Source organism: Diplodia corticola (assembly GCF_001883845.1).
Source record: "Diplodia corticola strain CBS 112549 chromosome Unknown scaffold21, whole genome shotgun sequence".
NCBI classification, from domain to species: Eukaryota; Fungi; Ascomycota; class Dothideomycetes; order Botryosphaeriales; family Botryosphaeriaceae; genus Diplodia; species Diplodia corticola.
The window spans coordinates 318,241-344,100 of NW_017971500.1; the positions used below are offsets into that span (position 1 = coordinate 318,241).

At 57.5% G+C, this 25,860-nt stretch overlaps 12 protein-coding genes across 12 annotated transcripts; 5 read left to right on the forward strand and 7 right to left on the reverse strand.

The window, feature by feature from the left end:
* Window positions 1–511: 511 nt before the first annotated feature.
* BKCO1_2100096 (mediator subunit med9) lies at window positions 512–1,261 on the reverse strand (the record flags this gene model as incomplete). The annotated part of the gene is made up of 1 exon (XM_020272756.1): window positions 512–1,261. The coding sequence occupies one exon, from the start codon at window positions 1,259–1,261 to the stop codon at window positions 512–514; it is 750 nt and encodes a 249-aa protein (XP_020130895.1).
* Window positions 1,262–1,981: 720 nt separating this feature from the next.
* Window positions 1,982–3,719, forward strand: BKCO1_2100097 (uncharacterized protein; the record flags this gene model as incomplete). Its single annotated transcript, XM_020272757.1, has 4 exons — window positions 1,982–2,012; window positions 2,075–2,812; window positions 2,868–3,450; window positions 3,509–3,719. The coding sequence occupies 4 exons, from the start codon at window positions 1,982–1,984 to the stop codon at window positions 3,717–3,719; spliced, it is 1,563 nt and encodes a 520-aa protein (XP_020130894.1).
* Window positions 3,720–7,037: 3,318 nt separating this feature from the next.
* BKCO1_2100098 (rrna processing protein) lies at window positions 7,038–8,828 on the reverse strand (the record flags this gene model as incomplete). Its single annotated transcript, XM_020272758.1, has 1 exon — window positions 7,038–8,828. The coding sequence occupies one exon, from the start codon at window positions 8,826–8,828 to the stop codon at window positions 7,038–7,040; it is 1,791 nt and encodes a 596-aa protein (XP_020130891.1).
* A 342-nt stretch (window positions 8,829–9,170) lies between these two features.
* On the forward strand, window positions 9,171–12,019 carry BKCO1_2100099 (golgi complex component cog3; the record flags this gene model as incomplete). Its single annotated transcript, XM_020272759.1, has 4 exons — window positions 9,171–9,281; window positions 9,342–9,622; window positions 9,682–11,020; window positions 11,117–12,019. The coding sequence occupies 4 exons, from the start codon at window positions 9,171–9,173 to the stop codon at window positions 12,017–12,019; spliced, it is 2,634 nt and encodes an 877-aa protein (XP_020130890.1).
* Window positions 12,020–13,069: 1,050 nt separating this feature from the next.
* On the reverse strand, window positions 13,070–14,183 carry BKCO1_21000100 (membrane fusion mating protein fig1; the record flags this gene model as incomplete). Its single annotated transcript, XM_020272609.1, has 4 exons — window positions 13,070–13,448; window positions 13,514–13,841; window positions 13,900–14,100; window positions 14,150–14,183. 4 exons carry the CDS (start codon window positions 14,181–14,183, stop codon window positions 13,070–13,072), a joined length of 942 nt encoding a protein of 313 aa, XP_020131022.1.
* Window positions 14,184–15,567: 1,384 nt separating this feature from the next.
* Window positions 15,568–15,945, reverse strand: BKCO1_21000101 (chaperone heat shock protein; the record flags this gene model as incomplete). The annotated part of the gene is made up of 3 exons (XM_020272610.1): window positions 15,568–15,712; window positions 15,768–15,858; window positions 15,912–15,945. 3 exons carry the CDS (start codon window positions 15,943–15,945, stop codon window positions 15,568–15,570), a joined length of 270 nt encoding a protein of 89 aa, XP_020131023.1.
* A 1,096-nt stretch (window positions 15,946–17,041) lies between these two features.
* BKCO1_21000102 (structural toxin protein) lies at window positions 17,042–17,429 on the forward strand (the record flags this gene model as incomplete). The annotated part of the gene is made up of 2 exons (XM_020272611.1): window positions 17,042–17,325; window positions 17,375–17,429. 2 exons carry the CDS (start codon window positions 17,042–17,044, stop codon window positions 17,427–17,429), a joined length of 339 nt encoding a protein of 112 aa, XP_020131020.1.
* Window positions 17,430–17,672: 243 nt separating this feature from the next.
* BKCO1_21000103 (beta gamma crystallin protein) lies at window positions 17,673–18,146 on the reverse strand (the record flags this gene model as incomplete). Its single annotated transcript, XM_020272612.1, has 1 exon — window positions 17,673–18,146. The coding sequence occupies one exon, from the start codon at window positions 18,144–18,146 to the stop codon at window positions 17,673–17,675; it is 474 nt and encodes a 157-aa protein (XP_020131021.1).
* Window positions 18,147–19,554: 1,408 nt separating this feature from the next.
* On the reverse strand, window positions 19,555–20,945 carry BKCO1_21000104 (pectin lyase; the record flags this gene model as incomplete). Its single annotated transcript, XM_020272613.1, has 5 exons — window positions 19,555–19,887; window positions 19,982–20,215; window positions 20,296–20,530; window positions 20,583–20,690; window positions 20,743–20,945. The coding sequence occupies 5 exons, from the start codon at window positions 20,943–20,945 to the stop codon at window positions 19,555–19,557; spliced, it is 1,113 nt and encodes a 370-aa protein (XP_020131018.1).
* Window positions 20,946–22,021: 1,076 nt separating this feature from the next.
* BKCO1_21000105 (uncharacterized protein) lies at window positions 22,022–22,869 on the reverse strand (the record flags this gene model as incomplete). The annotated part of the gene is made up of 2 exons (XM_020272614.1): window positions 22,022–22,585; window positions 22,657–22,869. The coding sequence occupies 2 exons, from the start codon at window positions 22,867–22,869 to the stop codon at window positions 22,022–22,024; spliced, it is 777 nt and encodes a 258-aa protein (XP_020131019.1).
* A 297-nt stretch (window positions 22,870–23,166) lies between these two features.
* Window positions 23,167–23,949, forward strand: BKCO1_21000106 (haloacid type ii; the record flags this gene model as incomplete). Its single annotated transcript, XM_020272615.1, has 2 exons — window positions 23,167–23,332; window positions 23,387–23,949. 2 exons carry the CDS (start codon window positions 23,167–23,169, stop codon window positions 23,947–23,949), a joined length of 729 nt encoding a protein of 242 aa, XP_020130942.1.
* Window positions 23,950–24,652: 703 nt separating this feature from the next.
* Window positions 24,653–25,510, forward strand: BKCO1_21000107 (mfs monocarboxylate transporter protein; the record flags this gene model as incomplete). Its single annotated transcript, XM_020272616.1, has 3 exons — window positions 24,653–24,701; window positions 24,760–24,827; window positions 24,890–25,510. 3 exons carry the CDS (start codon window positions 24,653–24,655, stop codon window positions 25,508–25,510), a joined length of 738 nt encoding a protein of 245 aa, XP_020130943.1.
* Between the last annotated feature and the right edge of the window lie 350 nt (window positions 25,511–25,860).

Genomic DNA, 25,860 nt, shown 5'->3' on the forward strand with positions numbered 1-25,860 from the left:
GTCTCACCAGCATGCATGGCCTCCAATTCAGATGCTTCTAGCCTTGTCGGCAGAAGCAATTCGTTATCTCATCCCATCCGCCCGTTGAGGCCGATGTTAGCGATCGCTGACGCATCGCTCACCGTTGTCAACCAAACGTCCCGCCACTTCCGTCCCGAACTTCGGAAGCAAGCTTGGTGGGTGGGTAGCTGTGGAATCCCACCAATTCTTAACCTTTCGGCGCCGCGGAGTTTTTCTTGTTGTAGCTAAGTCCCGGGGTCCTTTGCTGCGTTGGCGGAACGCATTGGCCTCGCACGTCGAGTCATTGCACCTTATGGAGCTTTTGCACGCTTCGAGCCCTCTGCATTGCTCTGGCGAGGACAGGGTCTACTTGCATACAATAATGCTCAGGGTAAGGGATAACACACCGGGTTGGAGGGAATTTGAACGTACCGATTAGCCTTGGATCTCACGCTATCATACCCAAGTCATCGTCCAGCGTGACCACAAATAACAGCAGCGTGTGTCCTTTTTAAGCCGGCCTCACGTCCCTCAGCACCATCTCGTTGCTCCCGTCCCCACCAGCAGCGGTGGCGGCGGTCGTCGGCGCCCGCGCCTCCGTCGTCGACGACGACGCCGACGCACCGACGCCCATGTCTTCAAGCACAGCTCTTAGCTTGCTCACACGCTCCTCCAGCTCCCCAATCTCCTCGTGCTGCTCCTCCACAGTCCGGTCCATGTCGCCCAGGCGCCCGCACGCCTGCCGCGCCTTCTGCAGCCGCACCTTGAGCGCGCTCGCCGCCGCCGACAGCTGGTGTATCTCAAGCGGTTGGGCATCGGGGTCGGAGGATGCGCTCGCGCCGGCGCCGGCACCCGCACTTCCTCCTACGGCGGCACTTACAGATCCTCCGCCGCCTCCTCCTCCTCCACCAGACTTCAACCCTTCCTCGCCGCCACCGCCTGCTACTGCTGCTGCCGCTTTCCCCGCTCCCTCCTCGCCCGCCTGCTGCTGCTGCTGCGCGGCGTCCGTGGGCTTTTGGATGAGCAGCCGGTTCAGCAGCGCGTGCAGGTGGGGCAGCACGTCGAAGGTCGCGGGCGGAGGGAGCGGCGGGGCTGCCGCTGCCGCCGCGGCCGCCGACTGCGGCGGTTGCTGCTGCTGCTGCTGCTGCTGGGACGACGAGGAGAGCTGTGAGTTCTGCGCGGGCGCGACGGACAGGCCGCGGTTGGCGGGTGTTGCGGGTGTAGAGATGGACGACAGCCGAGGCGTGCCTGTTGCGGCCATGATTGTCGGGGGAGGCGCGGATGCGGCACGGGTGACCTTCTTTTCGGGAAGGGTAGGGTTGTGTCGAAAAAATGTAGGTATGTAGCTGTCCTGTCGTAACTAGTTGTTGGTTCCGGCGGCCGGCCCAATGGGAGCGGGGTATTTTGGTTGGTTGGCTCGGGATGAACGCCTTTTGGCTGGCCTCGTTTGCTTGCTGGCTTGCGGCGCTCTGTGAGCTGATGAGATGCGCGCGGCCCCGTAAGTAACGAACGATGCGCGAAAAGAACGCGCGGGCCTGGGCGGGTCGAGGCGAGCAGCAGCACGCAGGGAACGGAGGGTGGGACGCGCCGAGGAGTATCAGCACAGGTGGGGCGCTTGGAAGCGAGCGGAACAGGGCGAATGGCGGCGCCACGGGGGTGAGGCTGTCTCGGGGGCGTGGCACGGGTGGTTGGGTGGGTGCGTTCTTCCCATCGGGCGCGGCCGCGACTTTTTGTGACGTCGGCCCTTTCCAGGCGGCCGCCGTGCCCCTCCCGCCCGCCGATGATCGCCGTGTCTGTTGAAAAGAAAACACCCCACTGCGTGATATCGAGAGACTCTCAGCACACCACGCCCCTTGCTATCCGAGTGTCAAAGCGCCCTAAATAGGTTGGCTTGCCCGTCCGAAGTGCCCCACGAAGCTTGCTCGCTGATACCTCACTCCTCGCAGCTGCATCCAGCCCCACCCGAGCAAATCCAACAAAAATGGCTAAGGTTGACCAGAAGGCCGTTCTCAGTAAGTCGGACCCCTGCGGGACAACAGAGTGTTCAGCCCTACTGACATAGCCGCACCTTAAGTCGTCATTGACGGCTGGGGAATCGCCAGCGACAAGTCGCCCAAGAATGGCGATGCCATCCTCGCCGCCGAGACCCCTGTCATGGACGAGTTCAAGCGCCCGGGCTCCGAGGTCACCCAGGGCTACACTGAGATCGAGGCTTCGTCGCTGGCCGTCGGCCTGCCCGAGGGTCTCATGGGCAACAGTGAGGTCGGCCACCTGAACATCGGCGCTGGCCGTGTCGTTTGGCAGGACGTCGTGCGCATCGATCAGACCATCAAGAAGGGCGAGCTCAAGGATGTTGAGAACATCCAGAAGTCGTTCGCGAGGGCCAAGAATGGCAACGGCCGCCTGCACCTCCTCGGCCTCGTTTCCGACGGCGGTGTGCACTCCCACATCAACCACCTGCTGGCGCTGCTCAAGCTCGCCAAGGAGGTCGGCGTTCCCAAGGTCTTCATCCACTTCTTTGGCGATGGCCGTGACACCGACCCCAAGTCGGGTGCCGGCCACCTCGAGAACCTCCTCAAGCAGACCAAGGAGATTGGGCTGGGTGAGATCGCCACGGTTGTTGGCCGTTACTACGCTATGGACCGCGACAAGAGGTGGGACAGACTCGAGATTGCCCTAAAGGGCATTGTCCAGGGCGAGGGCGAGAAGAGCGAGGACCCGCTCGCTACCGTCAAGGCCAGATATGAGGCTGGCGAGACCGATGAGTTCCTGAAGCCCATCATTGTCGGCGGCGACGAGAGCAGGGTCAAGGGTAAGCATCCTTCACCGTCTAGACCCTTTTGCTAGCACGACTAACGGGAGGCCAGACGATGACACCCTCTTCTTCTTCAACTACCGCTCCGACCGTGTCCGCGAGATCACTCAGCTGATGGGTGACTTCGACCGCTCCCCGCTGCCCGAGTTCCCTTACCCCAAGAACATCGCCCTCACCAACATGACGCAGTACAACCCCAAGTACACCTTCCCCGTTGCCTTCCCCCCTCAGAAGATGGGCAACGTTCTGGCCGAGTGGCTTGGCAAGCAGGGCACCCACCAGTGCCACATCGCCGAGACCGAGAAGTACGCTCACGTTACCTTCTTCTTCAACGGTGGTGTCGAGAAGCAGTTCGAGAACGAGCTCCGCGACATGATTCCCTCGCCTAGGGTCGCCACCTACGACCTGCAGCCCACCATGAGCGCCATGAGCGTTGCTGAGAAGACGGCTGAGCGCATCCGGGAGGGCAAGTTTGACTTCATCATGAACAACTTCGCCCCACCCGACATGGTTGGCCACACTGGTGTCTACGAGGCCGCCATCAAGGGTGTCGCCGAGACCGACAAGGCCATCGGCGTCATCTACGAGCAGTGCAAGAAGAGCGGCTACACTCTCTTCATCACTGCTGATCACGGGTGAGATGATGTCCACTTTGCAAGGCGTTCATCGAAGCAATTGCTGACCAGGATCCAGTAACGCCGAGGAGATGCTTAACGAGGAGGGCAAGCCCAAGACCTCGCACACGGTCAACAAGGTCCCGTTCGTCATGGCCAACGCTCCCAAGAACTACAGCCTGAAGAAGACTGACGGTGTTCTCGGCGATGTCGCCCCTACCGTCCTCGACGTCATGGGTCTGTCTCAGCCCGAGGAGATGACCGGCCACAGTCTTCTGGTCAAGTCGTAAATGTTATTAAAAGTCAGGAGGCGTATGTTGATGAATGAATGAGATGAAGGCGTTGGATGAAGAAAAAAGCACAGTCGGACTGGGTAGAGGTGGAGTAGACTTGCTTGTGGATTGCCGGGTGATGCATGGAGCGGCGCGTGGGATGTAGAGGTGTAGGTTTTTGGGTTTCTTGAGAGATACCTTCTTTCTTCTTCTTATTTCCCCCTTTCTTAACTTGGATAGACGGCAGAAATGAAAATATATGACACTGATGAGACAATGTGTCTGTATGACAAAATGGTCATGATGCTTGCGGTTCTTTTGGTAATGTACGTGCTCGATTTTACGTCTAGCTGCGCACTTTGAGGATGTGCTAACGTTGTTGTAGGACAACTCCGCCAGAACCTTGAGCCGATTGGTTGAATCGAGTACTCGTGATATTTTCTGCGTGCTTCACGAGATCTATCAAAGCCCATGAAATTTACACCCCAGCGCCTTGTTTCTGGATGCGTCGCCTTGCGAAGTCACCCTTTGGAATTTCCAATTGCCCTCGGATCTTACAGATCCCTGTAACGAGGCCCTTATAATGCTAGCCAAATAGAGGATACTCCTCGACTGCACTCGGGAATCATCCATCCGTCAGCAGCGTGGCTGAAGACGCCTTGCGCCTCCTTCTGCAGTAGTGGTATCAGGCTCCAAACATGGGCATGTACCCCGTCTTTCATTGGAGCCCATCACCGGTGTTTTGAGGCCATCATGCAGTGTTGTCTTGGCTCGGCTGCTACTGGCAGCGCCTCTGCGACTGGTAGCTGCATCTCTTTTTGGCTTTGTCGTCGCTGCGACCTTATTGGCGTCAAGAGGGATGGTGGCGTCCAGATCGTCCAACTTCCCTGCGCACTTTTCTTGTGTGGCCATGATTACCTACATGAAGAAGTGTTGCAGACATACGAATAGTGGCTTGCCTGCCGTGCATGCTTACGCCTTTCCTTGTGGGTACGTCATCGACCATTTCAGCCGTTCATTAAACCCTATGCGAGGGTAAGTCTCCATCACAGCCATTCATTAAACCCTATGCGAGGGTAAGCCTCCACCACAGCCATCACGATGTATGGCGGTTATATTATGAGCAGTTCGCGTGTAGTTACGGATCAGCAGAAAGGACGCGCCACCCCATCGACCTTACGTTCAAAAGCTCAAACATCGTGGATTCTCGAACTGTCAGCTTGCCATCGAAAAGGGCCAACATTGGCTGCAAATGTCTCTGAACTCAAACGTCCATCCAAATGGTGGGGTGACTTCTCTTCCCGTTGTGCGCTTCTGCAAGTTCTGACCGCTTCGTCTAGGCACTCAGTCAGTCACGACGCAGGGTACCCAACCGCTAGGCAGCTGGTCTGTAGAGGCAAGATTGCTCTTGCCTCTCTCTTGGTTATGGTATTCATCCCGTTGATCGGACTCTGCCGCAGTCGCAACAAGTACTTGAAAAGCTGCGTCACATACATGGTCTCTCTGATTGGTGGTTTCCGAAAGGAGGAGCACAAGGGTAAATTTACTTTTGGTCTACGGAGCACATGTAAGAAACGTCTGATGAGGTACACGGAGGAAGACATCGAAGCGATCGCCTATCTCTCATCATATCAATCTCTTTTCGAAGCGTCTATGCAAGAGATGGCAGGTTGGGAAGAGATGGCGACGCTCCGAAGGCCGAGGAGGCGCCCAACATTCGACATGGACCAGTGAAAACCAGCGCTCCCATGAAGTGTGTGCTTCTGGATGACGCATCCCCGGCCCCGAAAGTATCAAGGTGGACGCTGCACAGGAAACATTTTCATTCGTTGTATGATAGGTAACCCGGCTCTGAGAATTCTCCGGAGATATTGTTCCAGGCTTAGGTTCACCTTGTCGAGACTCGTGCTCGACTTTCCACTATATAAGTTCTTAATCATTCTTTCCTCAAATAATATGTAGCAAAGTTTTGGATCATCAAGGCCCTTCGATCACAAGAACTGGCCCTACACTCTCATTGTACTCGGTGCTGGCCATCTTTCGTAAGGCCGACCCGGTAAGCTCAGCAGATGCACACGAGGCAGAATGCATTACCACGACCTCTTGCCAAGGTACGTTAAAGTCTCACTGAGGGAATAAGCACGGCTGGCGCAAGGAGCTTGGATCTGAGGCGACGTCGTGACTGACGCTTGTGTACAGTACAACTATCTTTTTCGGAAGATCTCTAATACGCACCCGATGGATGCGGAAGCTAACATTTCTTCCTGACATGAACGAACAGCCGTAGCGTTGAGTTCTACCGCTCTATGTGCATCCCATCAACCACGAGCTTCCTCGAGCAAGGACTAAGAACCGATACCGATACCCTGAATGCAAGGCCTTGTGTAGTCCAAAACGTTCCGCGTGCCTCTTCTGACGCCCGCGATGCAATTGAGCGGCAGAAAGATACTGGACGGGTGCGCAAAAAGGCAAAAAGACTGGACGCTGTGGGAATTGAACCCACGACCTTTCACATGGGCTCGTTTTGAATGATGCGAAGCGAAAATCATACCCCTAGACCAAGCGCCCGGGTCATTATAGAGATGCTGCAAATTGGTTTGTATATATACTCTCAAAGAAAGTCATGGTAGGGTGCTGAGTGACTGTGTGGGGAGAACACTGCGCAATTGACGCCATTAGCAATGGCATCAAGCCGGGAAAGCACCGTAAAACGAGTCGTAAGGCCCAAAAGCACGGGGCTGCAATTGGGGATCGCAACTTGGTCAGTTGAAGATAGGGTGGCAAAGTAGAACTCAACCCCTCTGACGGCGGTTGTGACAAAGAACTCTGTCGTTTCAAGCATCACGGCCGTGGGTGTGACCAAACACGTTGCGAAGAGACTTTGGATGGAAGGAAGAAAGTTCAATCCCTCTTGTAGAAGGTTGTTTACTTTGCTCTCCAAGCTGTGTTTTCCAAACTTCGCGCTGATGGTGCACGGACCATGCGTTCCCCCGCCTGCCGTGTATACCGTGTAGGTATACACTGCTTCATAGCAACTCTACGTGCGGTAACCATCGCGATAGTAGAGGGAGGTGAGCTCAGTCGATATTTTACCTCATTGATACTCCTATATTCCATGAGGAATCATTGGATTCCGGAGAGATATCCATTCTCTTGGGGAAGGAGGCGGCAGTAGAGAGACTTGATTTACCTCAACAATTGACATGGCTATTTTCATTTCCTTTTTTTTACAACAATGTGAGCAGGGAGAGTTCTTCCTGGTCTCAACATCTCCAACTCGCGCCAAACGCCCCAGATACATGGCATCGCATAGCTTACAATCACTTCGTTCAGGTTCTACACGCCAGAATACACGGCCGTCACGCCCCGGCCACACTCCACCTTCTGCTGCAACTCGACCCATCTTCCGTCCAGCTTGACCTTCTTCTTCGGCGTGATCTGGAACCGATGCTCCTCCTTGCCCCTGATCTTCCTCTCCGCGACCTGGTCCAGCGGCTGGATGTAGATGGGAGTGCTCACATTATTGCGTCTACCCGTGCCGATCTGGTAGTGCTCATTGTTGCCAAAGAAGAGAATGTCGGCACCCCAGTTCGTCTCATTCTCGGACTCGCGATCACTCGATCTGCTGGTGCCGACGGTGCCGGCGGTCAGATGGGCGATGTTGTCCATGACGGCGGCGACGTGGTTGGCGCCGACGGCGAACTGCGCGAGACGGATGGGCACGACCTTGCTCGTCTTCTCGTCGAACTCGAACAGGCCGGAAAAGGCGGGGATCTTGACGGGCGTGTCCTGCACGTGCGTCCACCGACCATTGCCCAGGCCGCCCCAGATGCCCTGGCCGCACGCCCACGCATCGGCGGTCACGTTGCCAAGGTTGCGTCGCGCGAGAGCGTCGTCGGCGCCTGGGTTGGACACGCGCGTCGCGTCGATAGTGAAGTAGCTGTTGTTGCCGCCGGCGGCGACGCCCGTGACCTTGGGGACGAGACCGGTTCCGCGGTAGAGGCTCGAGATGGGGACCAGGGACGGGGCGTCGACGAATGGGACCTCTGAATCGTAGCGGACGCCCAGTTGGCCGAAGGAGTTGTCACCGAAGCTGAAGACTCGACCTTCCTTGTCAGCGGCTACGCTGTGGTAGTCTCCGGCAGCAATCTTGACAATGTCAAAACCATTGAGGGTGGTGATCTCATGAGGAAGGTCGTATGCCCCCTGTGGGCGGGTTTGCCAGCTCAGACCGGGAATGCCAAGTTGGCCCTTGCTAGGATAGTCGAGAGCGCTGGAAGCGGAGGAAAAGAGTCGGCCCTTGGAAGTGAGTAGAAGGACGTGCTCTAGTCCACCGGCAACGGAGGTGATCTTCTCGCCTGACTTGAGGGTCGCGGGTTCGATTGTGCGGTAGCTGACTGGCGCGGTAGAGCTCCAGAAGGGAATCCAACTGCTCTCGGAAGCCTTCTTGCCCGTCTCCTGCTCTTCCTTTGATACGGGGACCGAATAAACCTTGCCGTTGGATGCCAGGGCAATTACACGGTCCCTGGACAGGGTCAACGACTTCAGGTTTTTTCCCTTCAGCGTGACTGCTGGCGCAACGCAATCCTTGTCATATGCGGTTCCCCATTGCAGCAGGTCGCCCTTTTCGTTGATGGCAGCCCCAACGAAACGGTCGAGCTTCACGTCGCGCAGCAGCAGGCCATCGAAAAAACTCAGGCGGCGCGGGGTCTTGATGTGCCTTTCCTGGCTGTCGGGCGCAACGACCTTGCCGTCATTGGAGCCCCAGGCATAGAGACCAGGATTCTCCCAGCTCCTCTTGACCTGTAGATGCTGCGAGCTGATTATGTCTCTGTTCTCCTCCTTCGAGCGGGCCTCCTTCCGGGGCTTCTCGAAGACGAGCTGGGGCTCCTCGGGAGCTTCGGCATAGACATTACGGTGGATCTGGTTCCCAGCAGAATACTGATAAATGGCACCGGCGGTGCCAATGGCGGTGAGGATGGCAATTGAGCGCGGAAAAGGCCTGCGCGCGGCGGGAGTGGTGGTGGTGGCGGTGCCAGAGCGCGCAGGACAAGCTCTTTGGGTGCGGCGGGCAGCTGTCTTATTAATGCGGCGCGCGGATTGGCGCAAGCAGCGCGAAGGGAACATGATGGCGCGGGAGTCGAGGCTTGCGGGGTAGATGGTGTCGCGGGCTCAGCAGAGCGTCTGCCTCTCAGCACCGAGCTTTGAGCTTTTCGAGCCGCAGGGCTGGACAGGCGCAGAGCTGACGGTCGAGCAGCGGCGGCAGTCGCGAACGTCACCAATCCTTCGGCGCATCGGCGGACGCCATCCCTGCAGCCTCGGCGCCGCATCCCGCCCCGCCGCCCCGCCGCCTCGCCGCCTCGCCGCCTCCGGTTTCCGCCCCGAACTGACCAGGTGTGCAGCACCAGGAGCTCCGGCACGCGCCCGCTCAGATCGCGACTCCAGGCACCACCCCACGCCACCTCCACCATGTACGAGGATGCCTGGATCAGCGGCATTGTCCCGGAGCACCACCGCGAGCCCGAGAAGCCCAGGGCCGCTGCCCACCGCCGCCGCGTTTCGCTTCTCAAGCAGCCCAATGTAAGCCTCGCCCTTCCCACGCGCCCGCGCCGATGGTAGTATTGATGCTTGTGCCCACAGGAGAGCAACCAGGCTGACGTCGATCCCGTAGAAGCCATTCCGGACATAGTCGAGGAGCCCGAGCTGGATAATGGGCCGCCGCAGGCCACCGTCGCCCGCCGCGCCAAGTCGTTCAGCGACTTCTACGACGTTGCGCGCGCGCACCTAAAGAAAGAGCGAGACCTGGAGAAGCTCAAGCTCAAGAAGCGCTCGAGGGATCAGCTGCGGACCGAGCTGGACTTCGGAGATTGGTACAATGGCATTAGCGACGAGCTACTGGACGCAAGCCACGAAGAGTATCAGTGCGTTCATTCAGCGTCCAATGTGCGGCGGTCTATGCTGACGAGCTGTGATATTCCAGGCTGTATCGCGATCAACTTCATCTGTCCCAACGACACCTTGATTCCCTGCTGGAAAGCACCTCTTCCGCCCTCGATCTCCTGTCCGCGCTCTCCGACTCGTTCAAGTCCGTATCTGCCCAGACCACCACCTTCCAGAGCCAATGCGAGGGCTTGATAGCAGACCAGAAGCGCGTTACGAAGCTCGCCGACGACATCTCCGAGAATCTCCAATACTACACCTACCTAGAGCCCACCACAAGGAGGCTCAATGCTCCCGGCGCAACCAATTTCGTCCGCGCCGACGGCTTCACCGACATGCTGCTCAATCTGGACAGCTGTATAGACTACATGATGGCCCATCCAAACCACAGCGAGTCGGCAACATACCGTTCTCGCTACCGACTCCTGCTTACGCGCGCGCTTTCTCTCATTCGAGTCCACTTCACCAATACCCTCCGCGAGATCGCCGCCGACGTCTCCAAGAGGATAGCCGACCGCCAGTTGAACGATACCACAATGTCCGCATTGCTTTATGCCAAATTCCGTGTCGGTGCGGCAGAGCTGAAGGAGCTGGGTCTGGAGATCCAGAAGAGAGCTGTATTGCCAGCCGATGCAGACCCCGATTCCGAACCAGAGTACCAGAGCTTGATGAACGAACTCTACCAAAGCTACTCGGCAACTCGAGGAAGACTGATACTCCCCTTGATCGCGAAGAAGATGGCGGAGATATCGTTGGCACCGAGCTCTGCGAACGACCTGGTCACGTTCGCCAGGAGTAGCATCAGCTACATCCGCGGCATCTGCTTCGATGAATACGGGCTGTGGGAAGAGTGGTTTGTGGGCGAGGGAGGCGTGTACGATTTCCTGGAGAGCATCATGGAACCATTCTACGACTATTTACGGCCGCGCACCATCCATGAGACGCAACTGGTAAAACTCTGCGAACTCTGCACCCTGATCCAGACCCGATACATGGAAGAGGAAGAGGAAGAATATGAGCCAGTGGAGTCAGTCCGGCTCAAGTTCGCCGATTTGATCCTCCCGGCGTTAGAAGATGCTCAGACAAGATTGGTCTTCCTTACTCTGTCCATCCTTCGAGACGAGATCGAGTACTACAAGCCCAAGCCCGAGGACCTAGACTACCACTCACGTAACCGAAAGCCCTCGGAGGCCGATCAGACAGGGCCTGTTCTATCAGGGAAGAAGACCACGAACGGGCCGATGATGATCCCAGCGGGATTGGAGGATGAAGACGGCGATTCGCGCTGGGCATTCAACGCGGAAGCCGCATTCAGAGACTGGTACCCCACGCTCCGCAAAGCCATCTGGCTGCTCAGCAAAATCTACCGCCTCGTAAACGTAAGACAATCCCCCTCAAGTCCCAGTCCCACACATCAACACACACCCCACCCCACCACAAACAAGCCTTGCTAACCACGCCCACCCCACACGCAGTCCACCGTCTTCGACGACCTCGCCCACCAAATCGTCCACCAAACCACCCTCTCCCTCTACGCGGCGGCGGCGCAAATCGCGTCGCGCCACTCGCCGACGGACTCGCAGCTCTTCCTCATCAAGCACCTGCTCCTGCTCAAGCAGCAGATCGTCGCCTTCGACATCGAGTTCGTCGCGCAGGACGTCTCGCTCGACTTCTCGTCGGTGACGTCGACCTTTTACGAGCTCCGCGACCGCGGCGCCCTCTTCAACCCGGCCAACCTCGTCCGCGGCCTCGTCGCCGGCTCGCTCCTGCCCCGCGTCGTCGAGAACATGCTCGACGCCAAGGCCGAGCTCGACGGCCGCCTGCGCACCGTCATCAACGACTTCACGTCCGCGTTTGCCGGCCGCGTCACGGCGCCCCTGTCCAAGGCCGCGAAGACGACGACGAAAAAGGGGAAGTTTGGTGGTGGTGGTATCGGTGACGGAGAGCAGAAAGCCGCACTGGCCGCCGTCGCAGAGGTCCGCGCCTCGGTCGAGCGCGAGGTCGCGTTCCTCCGCGGCAAGCTCGACGCCTTCGTCGACGACCTGCGCACGCGCGAGACGCTGGTCGTCGCCGTCGTCGAGCAGGTCGTCGCAAACTACGAGGCCTTTTGGGAACGGCTGGTCGCCGAGGAAGATGGCGGCGGCGGCGGACAGAAGCAGGGGGCTGCGGCGGCCAAGGGCAAGGCGAGGGCGGACGAGGTGTGGGAGCCGGGCGTGTTTGCCGAGTGGTGCGCGGGCGTGTTTAGGGTCGGCCAGTTTGGGTTGGGGGCGCAGCTGGAGGGTGCGAATGCGGATGCGGGCGTGGGTGCGGAGGAGGGGGAAGAGGTGCAACAAGGGGTGGGCGATGATGAGGAAGAGGGGAGCGTTACCAGTACGTAGCGTAGTAGTAGTTGTTGTCGTTGTCGTTGTTATCGTTGTAGGAGTGGCCCAGAACAGGACAGACAGACGAAAGACCGATTATCCAAGATACCTGCAGGAAGGGATGAGGGAGGGAGCTGCAGCGACGTTTAATACTAGCGAGCGAGCAAGCAATCAAAATGGCACACTCTTCTTTCATCATCATCTTCCTTCTGATCAGTGATTTGATAATTTTTTTTTTTTGTATTCATTCATCCCTTTTGCTTCTTCAAAAGAGGTATTTCGTTCGCTACTTGGCTATGCTCCCTCCGTTCGTTCACCGTGGTATCTCTCTCTCTCTCTCTCTCCCCCGATGCCGTATGTAAACCTGAATGAATCCAAGAAACGAAAAAGCCAAAAAGAACCCAATCTATCTCTCCCACTTTGGTTTGGACCCTTTACCCTACACCTCCCCGAAAGTTAAACGCCCTCATTATGCGAGATGATTGCAATGCAAAGTTGAACAGAGGAAAATAGGAAATGAAGAAGAGAAGAAGAGAGAAAACAAGGTGGGGAGGATTGAAAATGCTGGGGGAAGACTCTCCATCTTCGCAAATGCCGATTCCCATGCTCTCCGCATGCTGCTGTAAAATATTAACCCGAGAAGTTGAGTAGAAGAAGAGAAACCGCTCATGAAAAACAAAACCGTAAAGAGAAGATCCCCGGCCCAAGAAGAAGAAGCCCAATCGTTATACCAACCCGTCATTCCCCGTTATTCACATTCATTCCATCGTTTCGTCTGTATTCCCGTTCAAACCAGAATGAATCTCGTGATAAGCTCGACAGTTCAGGCGGGCGTGTAAGATCCGCCAAGCAGTCGAAAGAAGTCGTCAATCGCTTGACATGCAAGTTCGCTGAAAAGAAACCAGAAAAAGGGGGAAATCATAATGATGCTTCTCGGGGACAGTTGCTATCGCTGACAACATGGGGGTATCGTTGACGACGGTCTCATTGCCGGTCGATGCTAAACTTCATCATCATCATCCTGAAACGAAAAAAAGGCTTATTGCAAGAATTGCGCGAAAAGAGCGCTCAACCGTCGGTAAGCTTGTCCAGGACGATGATGCTCAAGATCATGACTAGCAAGCCAATCGTGACGATTATGAGTAGTACGAAGCCGAACCAGCCGAGGACCATGGAAGCGGTGCCGACGCCCGACCTGATGCTGCCGTTGCCGAGATCCTGAGCCACGGTTGCGGCGGCGACTGATGCCGTGTGCTGCCATAGGACCGACACCAGCACGAAGATGGACGAGATGAAGATGAGAGCGAGAGCGACCTGCGAGACGGGGCGCGAAGGGAACGGCTTGACATCGACATCGGAACCGGTGGTGGCGTCTTGCTCCTCGTGCCAGCCCGGGAAGGTGGCAAGCAGGATGAAGGTGACGAAGGCCAGGATGATGGCGACGATGCTGTGATTACCATGTCAGTATGCGTCTTTTTCTCTCGGAATTCCTGGCAAGAGATAGATGCTCACAGTAGGTAGGGGAAGACGATGCTGTCCTTGAAGGTGCTCGCAACCCAAATGAGGTTCAGCGGGTCCTGATCGACATTGATCTGCTCAGCAAGAGCGGTAGCATTGTTGGAGCAAAGGAAGTCGCCGCCGTTGGGATTGACGCAAATGCCAAAGTAGCCGACGCGGACCTCGAGGACGGCGTTGCCGACAATGTTGGCAATGGCAGCGGTAACACCGGGGTCGACCTGAGACGGGTCGTAGGTAGGAGTGTAGGACTTGTAGTATAGGCTGATGAGGAAGATTCCCGGAATAAGCGGCGAGGTGCTGGAGCAACCGGCGAGCAGGAGGGCTGGATTGCGTCAGTCAACAAGGTCATGGAAGACGGCACTTGCGAGACAGCAACTTACAAAGAAGGATGACAGCGATGGCGATGAGGATCATCAAAATGTGATGATAGCCCAAGAAGGGCAGGATTCCTTTGAGGACTCTCTTAGCAAATTTCTTGGTAGATTTGGCGGCGGCGACAGCGTCATTCTTCCACGGACGCAGCTTGCCCTTGGCTGCATCGACGTGCTTGTCGAGAGCAGCCTGGCAGCGTTGCAGGAAATCTAGGCGGCATCAAAGGCTACGCGTGGGCGGGGCAGGCATTGGACTTACTTTGCATGGTGACGGCGAATTTCAAATTGGCCATGGATCGAGGGCAGGTCGGTCACTACGACGAGATGGTGCTCCAGCGGTGCCCGCAGGCCCGAGGAAGCAAAGGCGGCGCGGGGCGGATTGCCAATCGAGACCGGAGTGGTTGTGCTCCGGCGAGGTGTGAGGAATGTGTGGACGCGTGGGCAGAGTGTCTTGGGAGAGGAGTCGCGGAATGGACAGGCGCGGGGCTCTTTGTTTGGCGGCGCGGTGGAGACGAGCAGGGACGAGCAGGGTCTGGGCAGCGCTGCTCTTGAGTGCGCGGACGGCGCAGATGAGGCTACGCGGGCGGTCTGGAAGATTGCTGCGAAGGGTGTGGAAAGTGGAGAGCGAAGTTCTCTGGGACGCGGCGCACAGCTAGTAGTGATGTGACTGCGCGGTGTGCAGGAAAATGGGGAGGTTGTTCCCAGCCACATGCTCTGGAGATCCCCAGCCTCCCGCTCAGTTAGGCGGCCCGTGCGCAAGTGCAGGGTAAACACGGCGGCCCTGGCAACCGCGAACCGTCGCCGCGCCCCGCCAATCTGTGCGCGCGGAGGGCCAGCCAGCCAGCGCATCCCGGCGCCCAAAGGACCCTGCTCCGTGCTCCGCAGCCTCGCCCAAATACTTGGTCTGCCAACCTGTCGTCACGCTCGCCTTTTAGCTGTGAAAAAATGCCCGACCGCCGTCTCCCGCCGTCTCCCGCCGTCCCTGTGACGCGTGCCGCGCCCTAGAACGCAGAATCGCAGGCGGTGGCGCCCAGCCTCAGTCGCGACGAACAACAATGGGTGATCGGCGTTCGTCGACTGCAGGTACCGTGATGGTCTGCAGCAGATCCCGCAGCTTAGCACGACCCTGAATCGAGCGCGACGTGATGCTATTCGTACGCTGCCAGCCACTACCAACGTCGCGTCGTCGCGTCGTCGCGTCGTCGCATCCTCGCATCCTCGCCGCAGCCTCGCTAGGGAATTCGCGACAACCAGAGATACTGCGTGCTCGTCAGTTGTCGGGTTGGCCGGTCTTTGAAAAGGTGTCATCGACTGCCGCGACCGCTGCGCTTTCGCAGACTGCTTCCTCGCCGAGTCAGGGTTGCACCCTGGGATCGACGCCACGTACATCTTCGGCTTCTAGACGTGGAGACGTGGGGTGCTACGAACTGGTACCTCCGGCTCTAGCTAGGTAGATGTGCCAATTTAAAACCGAGAACAGTCAGGGACAGCACTAATTTGTTATTCCGTCACGACATGGTCAATCACATTGCATCGATGAGCAGAGGTTTATTGAATCGATTTCATTTCTCGAGCATAAAGTGGTATCATAAGACTACTGGTTCAGGATTCTGAATCCCAGAGAGAAATCTCCGTCATTGAGTCGTGTTCCGTAGCCGCTGTCTTTAGGAGAGCAGCTTATTTCTTGTCCATGCCGACGGCGGACTTGGCCTTGTCGAGAATGCTCTCGCCAGAGCTGCCGTGCTCGTGACGGTCGTGGCTGCGGCCAACCTTGTCGCCGAGCTCCTGGCCGGTCGACTTGGAGCTATCGGTCTGAGCACCACTGTGACATTTGTTAGTTGACAGCCCAAAGGACCAAGATTGTGGACAATGCTTACCGAGCGAGCTTGTCGCCGGTGTCAGTGAAGGCCTCCTTGGTCTTCTGCTGGGTGGACTTGGTGGAGTCGGGGGTGAGCTCCTCCTTAGCCTCTGTGAGAGGGGTCAGCTGCAGGTCCGGAGACAGTGTGGAGAGTCAACCGTACTGGTAGAGAAATCCTTGCGGCCGGCGTCAGTCATGATTGCGGTTGGTGGTTGGTGGTTGTTGGTGGTTGAAGTTGTAGGTTGAAGTGTGTGTTTGGAGTGAGGAGTGGATGATGATGAGAGATGGAGCGGGGTAGAAGAGCTTCTTTTATGCTGCTTGTCTAGCTCCCGCTACGTCATTACCACCGGTAGCAGGTGCCGCATGCAGAAAGCGTCCTTTGGCGGCGTGGCGTGGGCGAACAAGGTAGCTGCGCCTCTCATGGACAGCACCACGCACGAGCGCCAGCGCGAAGGCAGAGGGGCGTGAGGGGCAGTCAGGCGGGCACCTACCTACGTTGTTGGCGCGTCATATTAGCGGGACAAATTCCCCGGACGACTTTCAGGTACAAGACCAGCGCCGGTGGTGCAGACGCACGATTGGAGGGGTAGCGCGGTGGCTCAGCCAGGTCAGTGTGACGTCAATGTCATCAAGCTCCGGGCCCCCGCCGCCACGGACACGGCGATCCCCAAAGCCGGTTCGCTCACACTTCGCTCACCACCGCGCAGTGGCTACCGTGGCTTGACGCACCACCACACGTGCTGCCTCCAGACCGGTCCCGCCGTTCATTAGCCCCCTGGTGCGTGCCCGACGTCCTGCTCTCGCAATCAGCTGCCTGCGTTTGAACCTTCAAGCGTCATCCTGCCCCGCAATCGAACCCCCTCCCCTCCCCTATTGGTGCCACCGCTGCTTCCAATAATGCCACGCGTTCTCTGGATGCTGCATCCTGGCGGTGGCGAGTGCGACCCTGACTTGTCTTGTCGTTGCCGCGAGGAATGTGCCTGTGCAGCGTCAGGAAGTGGCACTGCAGAGCGATGGGCTCTAGACGGCTGGTGGGCATGCAATTGCCGTCGCTGCACGCGAAACGCGAGTCGCAGCAGCAGAATGCGATGGGCGAAAGGCGATCGGGATCTCGATTGTGCACATCGGGGAGGCCCGCAATTCGCAGCACTGGCCCCCTCTCGACCCCGCTCCCAGATCCAGATCCGCATGCTCGTCCGCCCGCCCGACTCCCCCGCCAGCCAGCACGCTGATCCGACCTCGAACCTCCATCCAGCCTAGCTCTGCCATCCCGTCGTTTCGCAAAGGACAGCAATGGCGCTGCCGACACGCTTCAAGCTTGTTTTCTTCACCCCGCCCGCCGCACTGCCCGCCATCAAGACCGCGATCTTCGCCACCGGAGCCGGCCGCTATCCAGGCCCGGGCGACTACACCGAGTGCGGCTTCACCACCTCGGGCAAGGGCCAGTTCCGGCCAGGCGCTTCCGCCAACCCGCATATTGGCAAGCCCGGCGCTATTGAAGAAGTCGACGAGGTCAAGTTTGAGACGCTCTGCGTTGGCTACGATGTTACGAGAAAGGCGGTCGAGGCGCTGAAGAAGTTAGTGCTATTGAATATGGTGTGATACCGGAGCTGACACCGGCCAAAGGGCCCATCCTTACGAGGAAGTTCCTTATGAGGTCTACAAGATGGAGGACTTCTGAACCCGTCAGGCTCATGCGTGAGATGCGGATCCTTGCTACCATGGCCATCTTTCTTCGCTGTAAACGACAGCCTAATGTATCGAATGACTTCACGGCCGGCATTGTATCCTGATGGCGAATTTAAATTGTGCTTGCTTTTATGCAGCGACTCTATAATCTCTCAATTTTATGCACGAATTGAACACGGTCAAAGACGCCAGAATCCTCTACTCGTACGCGCCGATTCCCTCGAACATCGAACACCTACCTGGCCGAGCACCTCATGGAGCTTATCCTGTCATTCATTGAGCTCTGGCCCTTGAGGTTCTTGTAACCAGGGTCGAACACCTTGAGCCAGTTGCCGGCGCAGTTGCCATCCGCGTAGACGGTGCACCCGGTGCCAGGCGCCAAGTAGATGGAGCTGACCCTGTTGTTGAGGAAGCCATAGACGTTGTAGCAGCCGGTCGAGGGCCTGAAGTCCTTGGTGTCGCAGGCACCCCCGCCGTTTGCGTGCTCGCAGAACCTGACGGTGCGCACCCAGTCGCCGCGCTTTTCGATGGACGACTCATCGTCCAAGTCGACGACGTCGCCATCGTCCTGCACGGCCTCGGTTGAGATTTCGAGCGCCGGAATTGCCGTGGGAAGCGTGAGATCGGTCTTGGGAATTGCGTTGGGGGCCGCAGCAGCGAAGCCGGAGCAGGCGACGAGCGTGGCCGAAATGAGTGTTGTGAGTTGCATTTTGTGTGTTATGAATAATGATTGTATGTGGTTGGACTAGCTGGGTGAAGGTGGTTTGTTGGGAGCAACTCCAGTGTCTCATATACAATTCATTCTCAAAGACAAGCGCTTCTGGCGGTCCAGCCTGGTGGCTGACGCCCGGAGAGAGCCCTTTTACTTTTGGACTTGTCTGGCTTGTCTGAGAACCATTCGATTGGCGGTAGGACAAAGACGTCTGGGGAACAGACAGGGCTAAATTCATCCCGGGTAGGACTTTTTTCCTTTGACGCTACCTCATTGGGAAGGAGGCTTGGACAGCATTGAAAGAACATGAGTGCTGAACGCGCCAATTCAAGACAAAGAATGCATAGGAGCCCAAAGAAAACATGTGCTTTGGCGGGTCGGTTCATCTTCTGGGTATTCAGCCATAAACTCAGTCGTCCTTTAAGCCGCACCGCGACCTAGTATACCCATTCAAAAATGCCTTGGGTTAAGTTGTGATGTTTAGTGCCAAGCCAGAGACAATTTTTTTGAAATGAAGAGCAAAATCGGTAAAGAAAGTTGCATTGGACATTGCCAGCTACTGGTGCAAGACTATCATTGATGTCGTTTTGTAGTTTGCGGTCCCTTTTTGGATAGGATTGGGAGGTGACCCCTGGGCTCCCCGTATGATCATCGAGTAGGCTCAATATGTTTTCCTATTTGGGGTTAGTCCCTAAGCGCTCAACACCAGCCAGCCGGCGTAGAGGAAATAATGGCTTGTAGCCCTGTAAACAGGCCATAATGGAATATAGAAGTGAACTCACCAACCAATGGGAGCTTTAGATTGGTGCCGCGTGGGGCCCAGACTTTTGCACTACTTCCAACACCCAATCAGTTCCTCCTTTCGATGCTGTTGAAACTATCCCTCCGTCAGCCGAACCAATCACCTACAGTGTTGATTACGACAACAGTGTGTCCACTGATTCCAGCTCGGAGCCAGCCTACAACAGCCTGGATAGCAACTCATCATTCACTAGATCCTGGATCTGCAAGGACGATGTTGATTCTGTGACGTGAGAGAGATTCGCTCAAATGCTTCGCAGCCCCGGAGCAACTGGGAAATCAGACACTACAACGTTACAGGATGCTGGATGGAGCAGCGGAGCCCGAACGAATGCCGACTCAATGTCGATGTGTCCTTCCTTGGACTTGTCATCTTCGCCAACGTGGTGAAGAGAGGGACAAACACGCACAGGAGACATGTGTATTTGTCGTATATATTTAACCAACGTGGATACCAAACTTTGCAGGCTGTAATAATATTTACGTCGAAAAATAGGAGTAGCATCTCGAGCGGGGGGTAGAAAGGAGTGAAAGCACCGAAAACCCCCGCAATCTTCTCGTCAACAAGCCGTTAACTTTCCCCCTTCCCCCCTTATTTTCGTACTCAGATCTTCCCAATACCAGCGGTGCTGTCCTTGTACGCCGCCGTGCTGGCGCTAGCAACCGTCTTCCCGTTGAAGTTGGACAGGAAGCTGGTGTCGGAGGAACTCGTGAAGGTGCCGCTGCTGCCGAAGGCGTTGACCACGCACGTGTGGCCGAGGTAGGTCGAGCACACGGCGTTGGCGCTCGTGCTGGGCGCCGTGAAGATGCGGCCCTCGACGGGCGAGAGCAGCGGCGTGACGACGTTCTGGAAGACGTTGCCCTCGGCCACGGCCATGGCGCCCGACTCGCCCATGTCGAACGCGTGCCCGGAGACGGCGTACCATTCGTTGTTTACCTGTGCGTGCGTTTACATGCGTGAGTGGGATGGATTCGAGAGAGTGCTGGATTTTCGCATAAGTGGGAGGGGGGGGGGGGGAGAGAAGGCTTACTGCATGGATGAGCGTGTTGCCTCCGACCTTGGGACCTCTGCCGGACGTGTGGTGGATGTAGTTGCCTTTCATGGTGATTAGATCGCTGGACCCGAGCAGCAAGATGGTCCAATAGTGGTGCCCGTCGCACGTTGCGCTCCAAGATGTCGAGCCGTCGAACTCATTGTTCGTCAGTGAGACCCTGTTGGATGCCTCGTAGCCGGCCACAAACATCTGGCGGCCAACGAGGGAGATCTGTAAATCCCGATGTCAGCACATGATCCTCCAGGTGGAGGATATGATGTTTTACTCGCCTTGCAGTGATCGACCCAAACCAGATCAGAGCCATCAAGAGTGATTGCGTCACCGCCCCAGATGTACTGAGGGTTGAGTTCTGTGATATGGATGTTCTGGATGATGATGTTCTTGGCTCCGTTGGCGATACGAAGACCCTTGCCACGGATGACACCTGCGGATCCAACGCCAATGAGGGACTTGTTCGAGCCCAGGTTGATGGGTGTGACTCCAGCGTTGTCGTAGGTCACAGAGACCGCAGGAGCACTCCCGCACCTGCACGGCGTCAGTATACAGTGTCAAGCCTGGGGAAATCCGGAGCCCGGACCATCCATTAGCGTTGATGGCATCCTGACCGCCAGCTCCGGGGCAGGTGTTTGAGGTGGGTCTGCAGCCCGTTGCCGTAGTGGTTCCCTCGGTACCCTTGAAGTTGTACCTGACTAAGGTTAGCTGGGATCAGATCATCATGGGCTTTCCCTGATACGTACTCCTTGTTGAGTACAATGACTCTAGCAACGTCATCCTCCAACCATGACTCCAACTCCGTGGTACTCGAAGGATATGCTGGCGTAGCGCTACCTCCGCCCGTGGTGCCCGAACCAAAGCCTTCTGGACTGCCAACCACACCAACAGCACATGCTCTCAGAGCAAACGCCAAAAGAGAGATTGCGATAGACACTGAAGGACGCATCTTGGGAGTGGATCTGGTTGATGAGACTCGCAATTTTAGGAATGTATCGACATGTATTTATACTCGGCGTAGATTGACAACAGATGCCACCCACGCTCTCACGGATAGGGCGGTACACTGAAGCTCGGAGGACTTCCCGAAACCCGGCGTATAGTACATAGGCAGAGCACCTGCCACGCACCGGACCAATCAGTGGGCTTGACCAGCTTATTGGATAAATGCGGGGCTACTTTTGCTTCCAGACCACGACGCGCCAAGATCCCACCAATCGGTCAGACATAAGCTTATCAAGAACCTGGGGTGCGTTGCCCTATGCCGTCGTTCCGAGCTCGCATTGTCACCGAATATTTTCCCTCCAGTCGTCGCCCTTTACGACACCAAGACTCCAGCTTCCAAACTTCCTGATTGGGGTCCGCCGGCGAGTCAGCAACGAACCGCCAACGCTTTTGGACATCATTGCCGCGCCGGGCGTGGCAGGCGAGGGTAATATTGGCAAAACCAAGCAAGGCCTCCAATGCTACAGCTCTTCCCGACCGTTTCCTCGGCGGAATTTCACCATCGGCTCGTCCGTTTGGCACACCGCTTGCGCTTGGAAAGCCACCACTGGGAGATGTGTAACCGTCGTGGTGGCGTCTGTTGCGTAACGGGACCCCGCGAGCTAGACCTATTAGCTGCGGAATTGGCGCTTGGATGGCAATTTGCGTCGGCTTCCTATCCCGATGACCGGCCATCAATAACACCCGACGCTGTTTCCGAAACTTCGGAAGGTTAGGTAAACGGTGCCGGCCCCTGAGGTCTCGTGAGTCTGACTCGGATTGCGAGAATGCGGAGGTCCAGCTGGAAGGAGGATAGCTGCCGTTCTTGGCCCCCAGCAATCCTCAACACCAACCGCAATAGACGGCGATATCGGGTCAAGATATAGGCCAGGGGAAAGAAACGACCCACCCCTGCCACCCAGCCCCAAAAAAAGCCCCTTCTCCGGTCCAAACCACAGACAAGAGGCAGGCGCAATTCACTCGAGCTTATCTTCCCTCTCCCCTCCCGCTCCCGCTCCCACCCCCTCTCTCTATCTTCACCTACCTGCTCTTCCACCTCACCCTGCTCACCCACCGGGCCCACCGCTGCACGTCCTCGCGCCCGGCCAGCGCCTCGACGCTCGCCCACTCGCGCGCCAGCTCCTCGTTGCCCGCGACCGAGTGCACAAACGAGTGGCACGCCCGGCACAGCCACGCCACCTTGCCCAGCTCCCACGCCTCCGCCCACCCGCGCCGCACCGCCTTCGCGTGCACGGAGCGCGGTATCAGGTGGTGGTACGTCAGCGGCACCCAGTCGCGCTCGCACAGCTCGCACGCCGTCGCCCGCGTCTGCGCCCACACCGGCGGCGCGGCGGCCGCGGCGGCCGCGTAGCCGGCGATGACGGGGCCCAGGAAGGACGGGAGCGATGTCTCGTCGGGCAGCAGGCTGTAGGCGGCGAGCGAGTCGGCGACGGAGGCGGGGAGCGGGGCGGCGATGGTGTCGAGCAGGGAGGAAGGCAGCGGGTCGGCGTATTTGGAGGAGAGGGAGGGGTCGGCCTGCGTGGCGGAGTAAGAGAGCGTGCGGAGATCGGCGGGGAGGGCGGGGAAGATTTCGAAGGCGAGATACTGGCGGTGAGTGCCCGGAGATGTTAGCTACCTAGGCCAATTGAAGATGGAAGGTAGTGTGAGGGTGTTACATCTATAAATTCCCCAAGCTCCTCGGCGTCGTTGCTCTGACGCGCATCGTCTTGCTCCTCTTTTGGATAGACGGGTTTAATCGTGCTTTTGCGGCCCCTGGCTGCGCGGCGCTTCGACGCCTCGGGTGGTTTGATGGCGAGCTTGCGGATGACGGGCTCGGAGAGACAGTCGCGGAAGGTGGAGAAGTTGGATTCCTCGTCAGCGGGGATCATGCTGGCAAGTATCGTGCTCAATTTCACTGCAGAATGAGTCGAAGGCTGCTGCTCTAGCCATGATCCTCAGTAGGGTTGGAGGGTCTATTGTGTTCAGCTCCATGGGGAATCGAAGTGGCTCGGGAATTGGCCAGCGTGCTGCGTCATAGCCGCGTTCAACATTACCTTATCCCCGCACCTCTTGATTAGCAATTCACCTCGAACACCATAAATCGGAGGGTCATAGCAACACAAACTGCATCGCACGCCCATCATACGCTTATCCGAAACCCATACGTCTCACCGTCGGTTTTCGTCATGCCTAGCAGAGTGGTTGTCGCGTTTGACGCGTACGGTACCCTCTTGTCGACCGAGTCCATCGCCAAGCAGCTTGCAGAGCATTTCGGGCAAGATCGGGCGCAGAACATAGCTGCAACATGGAGAAAATACCAGCTGGAGTATACTTGGAGGCTCAACAGCATGGGTATGCCGGAGATCCCAGCTGTCGCCATGCTCTTTGGCTGACACACCATGCCAGATCAGTATGAGCCCTTCTCAGCCATCACTCAACGCTCCTTGAAGCACGCCCTCAAAGAGTCAAACGTCTCGCTGGCGCAAAACGACGTTGAAGCCCTGATGAAAGCCTACGACTCGCTTTCCATTTTCCTAGACGTCGCCCCATGCCTCACGTCCCTTAAATCCCAAGCCTCAGTCACAGCCGTTGTGTTCTCCAACGGAACTCAAGCCATGGTGTCCAACAGTATCAACCATTCGCCCGACCTTGCTCCGCACGCTTCCGTATTCTCAGACATTGTGGTTGTCGAGCCGGTCAAGAAATACAAGCCTGCGCCCGAGGTCTACATGCATCTTGCTGAGAAGGTTGGTAAGAAGCCGACTGAAATGGATGACTTGTGGCTGGTAAGCGGCAACCCGTTCGACGTTGTCGGAGCCAGGGCGGTGGGGATGAAGGCGGCGTGGGTGGACCGCGCTGGCAATGGATGGCAGGATGCTTTGGTTGCTGGACAGGCGGGGGAGCCGACGGTCGTTCTGAAAAGCTTAGAAGACCTCCCGGCCATCCTCGAAAAACGTGCGTCGGCTTAGGTGACAAGAGACTCGGGAGGACGGGTTCCTGCAGTCCTGTCCGCCGCGTTAGGTGATATTAGCACCAATGCCCATGCCCTCTGCCAGCGCTGGTCGCCCAAAGATACGTCAGATCGGTGGCATCTCCGAATCTGAGCGCAGCTCTCCAAAGGGGGCCCAGCGGCGTGGAAATGTATCGTCAAATATATTTCCTTAGCTCTCACAGATAATCAAGAGAACCCAGGGGTAAGCTGACGAGACGTCGCTCTTCCCTCCATTTTCCCCTCCAAGTACCCACGGAGTAGAGGATTTCAGAGTGAATATGAAGGGTTGTAGTTTTATGTATGGAGAGGAAAACCAACCGTGGCCGCAGAGCGAAAGGTTTTGAAGGGATTTCGGGCCCTAGCGCTAGGCCTGTGCGGGCCAGAGGGGCGGTTGACAAAAGAATGAGCGCTGTTTCGCTCGCTGCCCAAAGCACCACAAGACCCCTCCACTCACCCGCAAATACCACCCGCCTGATTTGTTCCGCAGCCGACCACTCACTACGTCAACGCACCACACACGGTTTCCCTCACACTTTTGCCCAGGACCCCTATTTGAAAAGACGCCACACGTCCACAAAACACCCTCGCAGCGCTTCAAACCCCGCACCCTGTCCGAGTCATAAGCCACCCCGTCGGCGATCTTCGAATATCCACACCAGAAATCCACACTTTCAGCAACCATGTCTTCCAGAGGACGCGCCGGAAAGTACATGAAGCCCAAGCGTGGCGGTACGCACCCACATACACCAGCTATACATTTTCACGGATTCTGACTGCTCGGTGGCAGGCGGCAAGCACTTCAGCAAGAATCTTGCGCCTCTCGGCCCTGATGGCGAACAAATGGGCATGTGGGGTGTACGTTACACGAGCCTCCCGACAACGTTTCAACCCACAGCATATACTGACTCCCGCACCAGGAGCCCGCCGACAAGAAGGACGAGTCTTCGGAGGGGGAAGAGGACTCCTCCTCCGAGGAATCCTCGTCAGATGACGACAAGCCCCAGAAGCAGGACATGACGCGCGAGGAGCGCCGCGCCGCAGCAAAGGCGCGCAAGGAGGCCGCGATCGCGAAGCAGAAGGCCAGGGCTGCCGAGCCGGGCGACATGCCGCCCTCCGACTCCGAGTCCGAGGAGGACGAAGGCGCCGGCCTGCCCGCAAACCCCAACCACACCGCCAAGGCCGCGAAGCAGGCCGTCGCACCCTCGGCATCGTCGTCGGCGGCGCCCGCGCCGTCGAAGAGCAAGGACACGCCCGTCAGCCAGCTGTCGCGCCGCGAGCGCGAGGCGCTGGAGGCCCAACAGGCGAAGGAGCGCTACCAGAAGCTGCACGCCGAGGGCAAGACGGACCAGGCCAAGGCAGACCTCGAGAGGCTGAAGCTCGTGCGCGAGCGCCGCGAGCAGGACGCTGCGCGCAAGAAGGCCGAAGCCGAGGAGAAGGCGGAGCACGATAAGGCAAAGGCGGAGCAGATTGCGCGCATGGAGCGCCAGAGGGAGCTGCAGAAGAACAAGCTGGCCAACAAGAAGAAGGGCAAGAAATGAGCCGTCTCTTGCCGTCGGCACCGAGAAGGGCAAACCAGACAGCGCTGCCTTGGAAATGGACGTCGTTTGGATGACGGTACGACATGACGATTCTGCGTATAGAAAGCTGCATAGACTGCGGCTTCGCCGTGAATTCGGATGTTTACTCGTGCTGTACAGGCAACGATGCTCGAGGATGTGCTGGCGTGACTATCGGCAGCAACAGCAAGGCCCCCTTCTCTTATCCGTTCTAGCGATGCCGTATGAGCCTTTTGCTCCACTGAGCATTGCTAACCAACTTGAAGTTATAGTACCTGCAATTTCCCACACTTCCTAGAGCGCAACGGTCGCGAGGATATTTTGGTATCCAA